This window comes from Dipteris shenzhenensis, chromosome 22, assembly GCF_047967505.1.
Source record: "Dipteris shenzhenensis isolate YYH24624 ecotype China chromosome 22, Dip_SZ_1.0, whole genome shotgun sequence".
NCBI lineage: Eukaryota > Viridiplantae > Streptophyta > Polypodiopsida > Gleicheniales > Dipteridaceae > Dipteris > Dipteris shenzhenensis.
In genome coordinates, this window is record NC_141617.1 from 23,306,764 (window position 1) to 23,318,628 (window position 11,865).

The 11,865-nt window shown below is 45.9% G+C and overlaps 1 protein-coding gene across 1 annotated transcript in view; it reads right to left on the reverse strand.

The window, feature by feature from the left end:
* MIA40 (Cox19-like CHCH family protein) overlaps window positions 1-9,420 on the reverse strand; it is a 64,627-nt gene extending 55,207 nt beyond the window's left edge. Inside the window, exon 1 of the mRNA XM_087393817.1 lies at window positions 9,240-9,420. Within this exon, the coding sequence (XP_087249943.1) occupies window positions 9,240-9,321 (82 nt within the window). The 5' untranslated portion in view covers window positions 9,322-9,420. The remainder of the gene's footprint in view (window positions 1-9,239) is intronic.
* Between the last annotated feature and the right edge of the window lie 2,445 nt (window positions 9,421-11,865).

The window sequence follows — 11,865 nt, forward strand, 5'->3', positions numbered from 1 at the left end:
AGTACCTGTGTACTATCGGTGCCTGTAGCAGGCACGCTTCCCCCAAAAATCGAGTCTTGCAGCAAAAATTGTACCTGCGGGTGAAGAAGACGCCCGTACACAGTTGTACGGCAGTCCGTACGACTGTACGGACAGTCCGTACGGCTGCCGTATGAATGGCTGCACACAGCAGCTATGCAGCTGACTGTTGCTGCGTACAGCAGTTGCTGTACTGCTGCAGCCTGACGACGCCCGCACCCGCGACAAAAAACCCTGCAGCCCTACGAAATGCGCCGCCTTAGGAGCTGCCCTGCGAAATGCGCCGCCCTTGGAGCTGCCCTGCGAAATGCGCCGCCCTTGGAGGCTGCGAAAAAACGCCGCGCAGGCCGCCTTCACTCCGCGCACGCCGCGCAGCCCTGATCTGCTGCGCCCGTATCCGTACTGTGTGTAGTCCTGCGCCAGATCCGTCCGTACAACCGTACGGACGACGTACGGCCGTACGGCTCTGTCCGTACGTCCGTACGGTAGGCTAGGGAAAGGAGACTAGGGAGGCAAGGGAAGCTAAGGTAGGCTCTGATACCAGTTGAGAGGGGGAGAGAGTAGTGGAAGAGAGCAAGAGAGTGAGAGTGAGAGAGAGTGACACTCTAGTGCGGGTGTGAAGAATGATGAGCCACACCACAAACTCACTTATGTTTTATTAGGATTAGGTTTACCCTATGAGTGTCTTAAGACAGTCATAGGTGTCCTATCTTTTAATGAAGGGTTGGCAATGTGCCTTTACCCCAACATATGTTACAAGAGTATTGGAGCGTTTCAATATGGAGGGAGGGAAGGCAGTAAGTATTCCATTGCCTCCATAAGTAGAACAGAGTCAGGCAAATAGTCCCAAATCAGATAAGGAGAGGGCCATTATGGCCAAGGTTCCTTACACATCAATGGTTGGGAGTCTTATATATGCTATGATAGCTACTAGAGCAGACATTGCATTTGCAGTGGGAGTTGTTAGCCAGTTATCCAAGAAAGAGGCATTGGGAGGCAGTTAAGTGCATCATGAGGTACATGAAGGGTACCAAGGAGATGTGCATCTACTTTGATAGAGGAGAGATGTGTGCACTTAGGTACACAGATTCAAACTATGCAGGGCATGTGGATAGCAAGAGATCCACTTCTGGTTATGTGTTCACCTTTAGAGGTAGTGCAGTGTCATGGATGTCTCGCGCACAGAAGTGTTGCTTTGTCTACCACAGAGACTGAGTATGTTGCAGCCATAGAGGGTTGCAAGGAGGCTATATGGCTTGATCGGCTAGTGGGAGATTTGGGAGTTCATACAAGTGTATCGACATGCATAGTGATTCCATGAGTGTTATTTAGCTAGCACGGAATCCGGTCTTTCATGCAAAGACCAAACACATTAAGGTTAGGTACCATTTCATCAGGGAGGTACTTGAGGACAAGCGCATAGATCTTGTATAGATGATAACCCTGCAGATATGTTGACGAAGAGTCTACCTAGTCAGCGGTTTGAGTATTATTGTGTATTGATGGGCATTGGATAGTATGCTCACTGGCTATTCTCCCTTAAAGGCACATTGACCTTTAAGTGGGAGGTTGTGGGGGTTAAAGGCCACTATGCCTTAAAACCCCAGTTATGTACAATACTCAAAACACATATATGGATGACATAGAAGATTAAGGTGTTCTACATCCATCAAAACTTATGTGGCTGTCTTCTTGCTCTCCCTCTCTCTCACCCTCTTCCGTTCCGCTTCCGTTGTTGAGTTCTCTCAAATAGCTTGTTGCCTTTGCTACCACAATTTGACACTATGGAGCCTCATCCTCGTGGTGAAGACTCTTCGGCGCCACTTTCAGCTAGGGATGAGCAGCATGACAGGGCACTGGCACTTATTGGTGTGAGGCTGGTTGACAAATTGCTTCATCAACTTGACCTCACTACTTCAGCCAAGGAAGACCCTAGACAAGCTCAAGAATTTTTATGCTATATCTACTAGACCTGAGCAAGAAGCTTCATCTGCTATGTTGCATGATCTATTCCTCTCTGAGGTGGTAGATGATGCTTAGCTCTATGTGTGTTTGTGTTGAGTCAATAAAGGTTCTCAGCCTTGAGTTGTCCCTCTAAATTGAATGTATTTGGAGTCAATAAGAGCTACTCTGCCGTGGGTTATCCTAAATGAATGTATCATCTTTTACTTTGGTTTGATGGTATTGACCACCCATATCAGAGTAAGGGAGGGTGACAAGTGATGGTTTTCCCTTGCCAGTCGCAAGCTGACTCAGAAGTCACACTCTATTGCGGTGGACTTGCTCTTTGCAGTATTGCGGTGGAGGGGGGATCGGCCTACTCTTTGCGTGTTGGGTCTCACACTCTTTGCTGTGAAGGGGGGTGTTGGAGATATCATAGCCAAAGAGTGTATTGATGTGATGTGAGATGTGTAGTACTAGGAGATCTAGTACTAGTTCATGTGTGTGAGTCATGTGTGAGTGCCAGTGTCACTATGGGACCAGCACCCGCTGCTCTCCTGCACACTGCATCTGCTTCTGCTGCCCCTGATTTGCCATACAGTACTGCCGCACATTTGCTGTTGCTACTGTGGCAGCCCTTGTGCCCTTTGCTTGAGCTCATGGCTGGGCTCTTTCCATCCCCACAACCAGCAGCTACTGTTTGGTGGCCCTTTGGGATGCCCCAAATAAACCCTAACAAGGACTATGGTCTGCTGCCCATATGGCAGCCATGTTGCTGCCCACATGACAGCTTCACCCCTTCCTCCTACAGGTTCATTTATGCTGAGGTATCAACCCCATGAGCTCTCCTCAATTGGGGCTCAAGGTGGGGCATTGACCCTTATTCTCCAACAACAATAAGGATAAGGGTGAAGCCATTCGAGTGGACATCCACACCCATGACTCAAAAAAGAAAAAAGAAACTACTACTGAGCTACATCAGTTATAGACTGAGTCTCTTTAAGTTTAGATTTGAACTCTTTCATGAGGACCTTGCCCTCACAATAAACTGCCCATTTGCTGTCCTTTATGGCTGCCTTTATCTTTGCTAACTTGGTTGCGTTTCAGTTCAATTGGGCTCAAGTAATCTCCTCGGCTATTCACACATTCATATATTTTCAGTTTATTGAATTGTCGGAGAAAGAGAGAAAAGAAAAGAAAGAAAGATACATTACCGTCTTCAGAAGGCCTCGCGGGCCTACAAGACAAAGTACAATCACAGATTAACTCATACAAGCCAAAGTGGGCTGGAGCAGAGGGCTCGCCAAGGCCCTTTGCTGAGTTCTATGCTAAACTAAACTCAAAGCTCAAGAGACAACTAGTACTCACTCTCAGAATCGAAATACATAGCCAGGTGCCATGGAGGCTCTCTAGTGAGCTACGAAAATGTCTCGTATCTGAGTCTACCGGGTTATCCCTCTCTGTGTGGTGAGGGGTGTGGTCTCCGTGATCTCTGCATCTGGTGGGCCATGTTGAGAGTGATGACTTTGGTCCGGCGAACCCTTCCGAGTAGAGCTGTGATGGGCTGAACCTCCATCGTGCATGCCCTGGTCCGTCTACGCATCGTGTGTGGCTCCTGCATCTCTAGCTGCCTCTCTCCTCGTCATATCTCATCCCACTAACCCACGCAGCCCTCATATCATCTATCTCCTCCTCTACTCCGCCATGTCCGGCGGCAAACTCAGATGTGTAAGAATCTATGACATGTCGTTGGGCTCGATCTAGCTCAGTCTCATGTGTCACTGTCTCCTGCTCTTTGCTCTGGTGCAACAAGGTGTCGTATCTCCATCAAATATAGACCAACACAAACCTGGCCTGGAAGTGGATCAGCCGGGAGAGAGGCCCAAAGCCATGCCCCTCCTGAAATAGGCAATGGTATCATCCTCGAATCTCATAGTAAATGGGGCAAGTACACAAGAAGTGCTCCTTTTTCTCCACCTCCTCCAACGTGCATAATCTACAAATCCGCCACTCTCTGGGTGTACCAATGGCTCTCCCTACCTCAATCCTCAACTGATGGGACGAGACGATGGCGATCCTCAGGATGGTGTGAGACTGTCTATCCTCCACACACTGCAGTCCAAGAATCACTCCGTCCTCCGATACTCACGGTAGAATTAGAACTTGGTGGGAAACTCCTGATTACCCCCCCCAAGTCCGTGATGTATAGAGCGGGAGTAGGTCAAACGGTTGATCCCATCCCTTCAGAGCAAAGGATCAGGGGCATCTAAGCTGTACTAAAAGATTGGGAGACGGTCCATTTGAATGCCCTGACTGCGAAACCATTTGGTTATTGTGCATATAAAGCCATGCTAACCCCACTCTTAGCTAGTCATATAGATGACTTTAGTGCCAATCTTGGGAATCTCCCTCTAGGTAAGGTCCAGACCTGTGAAGGTAACTGACCGTCTCGAAGATAGCATCAACCTGGAGTGGTGTCATGCTGAACTCTGCCTCTATAATCTAGAAGGGCTTACTCCGAGTCACCTGCAACTTCTCGAAGCGCCACCAGTAAGTCGCTGATAGATCACCTCCCAAAAGTGTGCTTCATACGTGGCTGTCGGTATCACTAGTGTGTCAAATAACCATTCCTTTGTGTGTGTGTGTGTGTGTGTGTGTGTGTGTGTGAGAGAGAGAGAGAGGGGGGGGGGGCGGGGGGGGCTATTAGTGTCTGTGAAAGGCCAAAAGAGCCGATGAGAGACCAAGAAACTGAAGTCAACATGAAAGTACACCTCCCATGGGAACTGGTGGTGTCTATCATTCCCGTGAAAACAAAGATGAAGTAAGATATCGGTAAACCTAGGAATGACAACAAAGACTCCTATATTGAGAGTAGTTCTTGTCATGTCCTAGCATGTATCACGAACCAAGTGTCGGTCGTGAGTGGTATGAGCTGTGTGTGGGCCCGACTAGGGTCACATCGGGACTCTTGGTGGCTTTGGAGCATGTTTCAAATCAACTATTGCTGTCCTCGACTCCTCTATGTAGGCCATACATGGGGATGGCGTGAGGCTGCTTGTCCACTAGTGCTGCAATGACGGTACCCCTGACGGGATGGGTGCTTGCAGGGCCTATTTCCAATCTCCTACTCACCAAGAGTGCTTGAACGTCAGGGTCATGATCTCAACGTCTCCCTACCATCTCCTTGCCTGTGAAGAAGAAGTGTGTGATCTCCTGTTGTCTATGAGTATCTCCAAATGGTGGACCTCATGAGTCTTGACCTGAGTCAATTGACCTCATTTACAATGCGTCTGGCACTTCTTTGATCGGGGTAGTCAATGATAATACTACTCATATCTCCCCCGAGTGTAGCACATCTTTAGGATACTCAATGACACTACTCGTATCTATGTATAATATATGGGATATCGAATCAGGACAAGCTCCTTTGTCTCCATCTCATATGTGTGCCACAAAGTGTACAGAGCTTCAAGTCACTACGATGTAATCTCATGCCTTGCCTCGATCTAAAACCTGTGGGATGAGATCTTGAGTTGGCCCATAAGGTGAGTCTATAGATGAGTCTGTAGGTGCCAAGGTCTCTAGATGAAGCCACACTCACTCAGATGAAAGAAATGCTCTCGATAGAAAGATATCTTGGTTAGGAGCCTTGTAAGTGAGACATCCATGTCCAATGGATGTATACTTGCCATGGACCATCCTAGATGATCTTATGAATCTTCAACAGCGAAAAGGGGGTATCAAGTGACTATTGATATGTCGGTAAACGATCAATGTCCATGTCCCACAAACAGAACCGTCTAGAGACTCATGCATACCAGCATTGCTCGTCTCCCTCTGCTTAAAGCCGTAGAGATGAGAGGGCCTCCATGGCAGTCTTTGTTGGCCTGCATTATTCAAGCCAAGCTGTCTGACTTGGTCTAGATAGGTGATGATCTGGAATGAAGCATCTATGTGGAGACTCTGCCAAGATAATGTCGTGCGGAGGGCACCTATTTTCTCAGATCATGCAAGATAGCATCATGACGTATAGTCTCCCCACTCACCTCTCTGAGGTTTGCTACCCAAAAAATACCTGCATTTAGGGCAGCCATGGGGAAGGGGCAAACACACCTTGACTTTTTGTGGGTTGACAAATTAGGGTCCCAGACCTTTAAATTTCACAACTTGCAAAAAGCACCACTCATGCAAGGACACTAATAGTGTGCGACACATTGGGAGTCCAATGACCCCTCAACCTTAACTCTTAAAGCTAGTCGACCCCCCCCCCCCCTCTCTCTCTCTCTCGCCCCCCCCCCAGACAACTAGCAGAGAGCGGAGTAGACACATGGTGTATACCAAGATGAATCTAGGAACATTCCCAAACTCATCCTCTAAAAACACAACATAGTGCACTTTCAATCTCACGATAGTCACTCATAAGATTGAAAACCATAAACTCCATCATGCATAGCAGGGACTAGCTACTATGACATCCCCACTGATGTCATCAGTGCCCAACAGTGGGGGTAGACCATAGTATAAAAATATGCTCTCACACATACAAATCCACACACCCACACATACTTGAGCATCCATTTATACAAAGTCTTCGTACTGAGTTTCTGTCGGCACTCTGGAAGTGAAGGGCAGACTTAGCCACGACAAAGGCTAGCACTAAAGGAGAAGGCTAAACAAAAAGTAGTCCAAAACCTCTTCATTCAAGCTACAATTGCTTGTGAAGTCTAAATGATTTCATTTTAGTCTCTCCCAAACGAGCATCAACGCACCATTTAAGATAGAAAGAATTATCGCAATACCAGCAGGCCGCAACTTGGTATGCACGTCATCCACATAGTTTGCCAAGCACGGTATTCAGATGGACAAGCTTCCCCGCTTTTAGTACAGCATGGGCGCGCCACTTGAGTCAATCCCACGAGATAAGATTAACCGTATCATACGGTTAGACCTCCTCCAACTCCATACATCTTGGACTTGGAGGGGGGACCAGGAGCTCCCTACCAAGATCCAGTTCTATCGCGACCACTTCCTGAGAGTATCGGAGGAGGGTTTCATCATCAAACCCCAGTACCTGGAGGACAAAGGAGCCTCACATGCATTGAGGATCCCCATCGAATAGATGCGGGTTTCGTTCCATCAGCTGAGGATTGAGGTTGGGAGAGCCGTAGGTATACCCAGAGAGCAACAAATATGTATGTTATGCACACTGGGGGTGGTTGAGATAGAGGAGCATTTTCTTTATGTCTGCCCAGCCTACTATGAGATCCGGGGACAATACCACTGTCTCTACCTAGAGGAGAGCGGCTTCGGTCCACTCTCACGACTGATCCACTTCCAGGACCAGGTCTGCATTGGGCTCTATCTAATGGAGACGCCAACACACGGAGACACTACTACAACAGATCAAAGAGCAGCAGGAGGCGACCAGGCCACAAGGTACAGAGGCTGACCAAGCACAGTGGCGCGTCACAGACTTCTATGCATTTGAGTCAGCTCTAGGGCACAATGGGATAGAGGAGGAGGAGTTAGTTGATATGAGGGAATGGATCAGCTGAGGGAGCCAACACAAGAGAGGGACGTAGAGACCACTCGCAACACAGAAAGCGGCTAGAGTTCTCAATGGGGTATAATGATCTGTGGGATCCACCACGATCAATATGCTCCTGTGAACACATCACGTCCAGGAACCTCGAACAACAAACTCCGTAACACGCCCTGTCCATATTCTCTACGACATCAAGCAACAAACCTCGAACATATCTGGTCCATAGCTCCACAGCCTTAATGTGCCTACCAGACTTTCAGTGATAGGGGCCATTGTCAGCCCGCACTTCCACCCACATGCCCTCTTTGGCTGTGACCCATGCTCAAAACTAGTGCTAGAAAGCTAGTGCAGTAGGGCAACTACTGCCTTAGAACCACCAGATTGGGTCAAGGATGTATCTGACGCCGTATCTTGGTCCTTAGATTTGTTCTTGGACCAACAATCTTGGGCCACATGCCCTCTATTTCCACAAGCACAGCACTTAGAGACCTTCCTTTCTTGAGCACTATCGAAAGTGCTTCACCATCTGGAATAACAGGGCTTGCCTTGGGAGACAAAAACCAATTCCTCCTCAAGGAGAAGGGAGCACAAGTCATCAGAGTCCAACTAACTTATTGTAACCTAGCACCTTAGAGCTCAAGAGACCATGTCGTAATCTAAGGGAAGCTTGGTTAGGATGAGGGCCACCAATTGGAGAGATGTGAGGGCAGGACCCATTGCCTACAGCTAGCCTGCATCAAGAATGGTTGCATGGTACTCCCTGTACAGAACTCGAGATTGTAAGCTGTCCTGCAGAGTGAGAGCCCGCATCGCCGAATCCCTCGCATAAAGATCTTCCAATCTCGACATACCCATACGCATTGTTCAGCATTTGTGTTGCCGGAGAAACCCCTTTAGTTATCATTTGGACCAATGCTGAATGTGCCTTTGAGTCACGCTCTTCCCAATCCTTGAGCTTCTCCACAACTTCATGTAGTGAAATAGGTTAAGTTTCAGCATCTACAAGTTGTCCATTAGGCATTGTAGTGGATGATCTGTTTTGACATTTAAACATTATCATTCCACTGGCCAAGTGGTAACTGATGTATCAGAGACACATTCATTCAATCAGTAAAGACCACCTCCAGCTTTTTCCCCTTCCCAAACAAAAGCAAGGATCCGTCTTTTTAATATGCCATGTAAGAGCGTACTAATGTCTTTCACAGCAGCTCACATCAGCACAGTTCCCCAAAAACTCCAGTCCTCTCCAAAATCTGGCATCTCCACAAAGCCACTTTATGTAAGCATCTACAAACCACTTACTACCTGTAACCTTTCATACCTAATACATATTCCTCAATATTCCATGGAAATGCACTTCAAGTTTACATCAGAATCTTATTTGCGATGAGATGTTCAAAGATGTTCTCTTCTTTTGACAGCTCAATTGTCTATTAGAGCCGATCAGATGGTGTTGTGGAAGTGGCGCTTTTTTACTTGCCTATTATAACACTGTCACAATCAGTAAACCGTCTGTATTTCTATTCGTGTTCTCTTCCCGGACATCCTTATGATACATAGCAGGTCCTTCTCACGAATTGCGCAAAGCCAGAATAGACACCCTCCCGGACGATTGCATTTCATGAAGGCATCGACTAAGCTTAAATGATTTTATTTTACTTTGTACACATGTAACAAGACCAGGGGAAAAGATTTGTACTAAGAGCGAAGGAAGAGCGGTGGAGCAGGGACATACCGTCAGCCAAAGCCTGGAAAGGGGAAGTGGAAGATTGAGGATCAAGATCTGGATCTGGTTCATGTGAGGAACGAGTACTCATGCTTTGTGCCTGTTCCACCAAGCTGTGTGAAGTTTAATCAGCATCACTTCCCTGGATTTGTGACAATGTTGGTTGATTAATGACGTATTGGGATAACGTTCACGATTAATGAGGTATTAGGATCACGTTCACGATTAATGAGGTGTTAAGATCACGTTCAAGGTTGGTTGATTAATGAGGTATACTATTAGTATCACGTTCACAATGTTTGTTGATTAATGAGGTATTAGGATCACGTTCAGATTATGAGCTGATTGAGGCATTTCATGGGGAAGTCCCCATAACGTTCTTCAAGTTAGATGGCCCCAGTTTTGAAATAGGCACAGAGAGTGTGCGGTGGTCGTGGGGCTAGCTCTATTTTAACCCTCTGTGAACTGGTTTTGTTAGACTAGGCATGGCCCTATGGGGACACCTTCCCACCATCGTACCACCACCTCCCCTCCAGCTGACAATACCCTGCAAAGATGGGGTGCATCTTTGCGAGCAAGGTGGCCACTTAATGGTGGGCTTCATTCTCCCTCCTAGTTGGGAGTGTTCTTGTACTAACTTAGTCGCACATGTCTCTCCCTGGTATGGGTTGCTCTTGATGGTGCTTGCATGGCTTTTGATAGATTTTAGAGGTGGTGGGAAAAGACCTCCTCCTATATCCCTCTCGATGGATGTTCTAATTCAATGTGACTTTTTGGCCTCCTTTCCTTTTCATTCTCAATGTAGGTTGGGTATGCAGCCTTTAGACTAAAGTAGAAAACTAGATGCTAAGCAAGAAAACACCTGCACTAATGCAGGTGTATGAAGTTTTCAGTGGTATGCAAATCAGATATTTGGGATGCCTGTGGGAATTGGGATTACTTTGGAGCAAAGATTTGACTGTTTATTAAGATAATTGAAGACAAATTTGTTAAATGGAAGCATAAGAGACTCTCATTTTTGGGATGGTTAATGGTTGCTAAACATATACTATCTTTAGCATTAGTATATGTTTGTTCACTTATACCTTTTTCCAAGTCATCACTTGCTAAGGTGGAGAAACTTATTTGTGATTTTTTTAGCTAGAGTATGATTACGCTTGCAGAAAAGGCAAGAGGTTTGGGATTGGAAGACTTCAGAAGCAAACCAAGAAGGTTATGTGTGGTGACCAAGATTGGATCTACTCAACCATGGTCAGTGTTGGTTAGTGGTGGACTACTATGAGCAACATTGCATGTTTTAAAGGAAAGGAAATTAGGTGGCAACATGTTATTTTCTTTGACGCGGGCTTTAAGTTGGCTGATTCTGAGTTGGTCAAGTAGCTCATTCTGATATGGAAGGGTAAGCTAGCACAAACAAAATGGAGAGGAGTAAGGTATGTGACATTTCTCAATATGTTCATCAAAGGTTCCTTTTGTTTACATTGAGCCACCAGTTTTTAAGCACGGCAAGATTGCCATGACTATGCATAAGAAGGGAATTATATGTTTTGACAACTTGTGGGATAGCAATAGGCATATATGGTTAGATGTCAATGCAATGCAGCATAGAATTGGTCTAACGCAACGGGAAAGGAATTTCTTAGGTCAAGTGGTTGGGGCTATCAAGGTCGATTAGTTAACAAGTACTGGAAAAGAGACATGGTTGGTTTAAATGGATGGCTTAATGCTAAGGGGAAGGCGCTCAGTAAATGCACCAGTTGAGATTGGGGTGAAAGGGTGGAAAATAATTCCTATAGACAAGTACAGAATAGATGGTCTCTAGTGGCTCCTTACGATTGTGATGACATTTGGGCAATGAGATGTAGACATATTTAGAGGGCTACTCCTTTTAAAAGGATAAACTTCATGCTTTGGCGAGTGGTGACATGCAATCTTTTTGTGAGAGGTCGGTTAGCAAGATGGCTTGACATTAATCCGATGTGTGCACTATGTGAGAGGGAGCTAGAATCTCATTATCATTTATTGTGGGACTAACTAGAAGTTCGAGTGGTTTGGCAGCCAGTTTTGAGAGGGCTCAAATTGAGATGCAAATTAGTTGGAAATGGGCTATATTAGGAGATCGTAAGGGGCTTAATGTTATCCAATGTTATTCAATACAAAATATTTCAGATCATCAAAGGCATTACTTTAATGGGCATCTAGACTGCTAGGATAAATAAAGCATGAGAAATGTCCATTTCAAGAGGGATTTGGTTAAAGTGATAATAGAACAATTGTTAGAGGTGCAAGAAGCTCTAGGAAGGAAGAATGATATTGTGTGTCAATTTACAAGATGCTAGATAAGGCTGTTGTCTCCTTTTGAGACAGTCGTGTAATTACTTTTTTGATTGACTTATATAGATGCAAAGGCACTTTTTTTTTCACAAAAAAAGAAAGAAAGCACAAACACTTAAAAAAAAGAGACGATACATAATCACATATGGTCACAAGAGCTCACAAGAGCTCATAATCCATTCTTCTTGTAGTCTATATAATATTGTGACATGGACTACAACCATATGAATAAAGGTGTTGTCATCCTTTAATCTTGCATCCAACTTGGCTATCTTTGCTCCCTCGCATCAAAAGAGAGGAA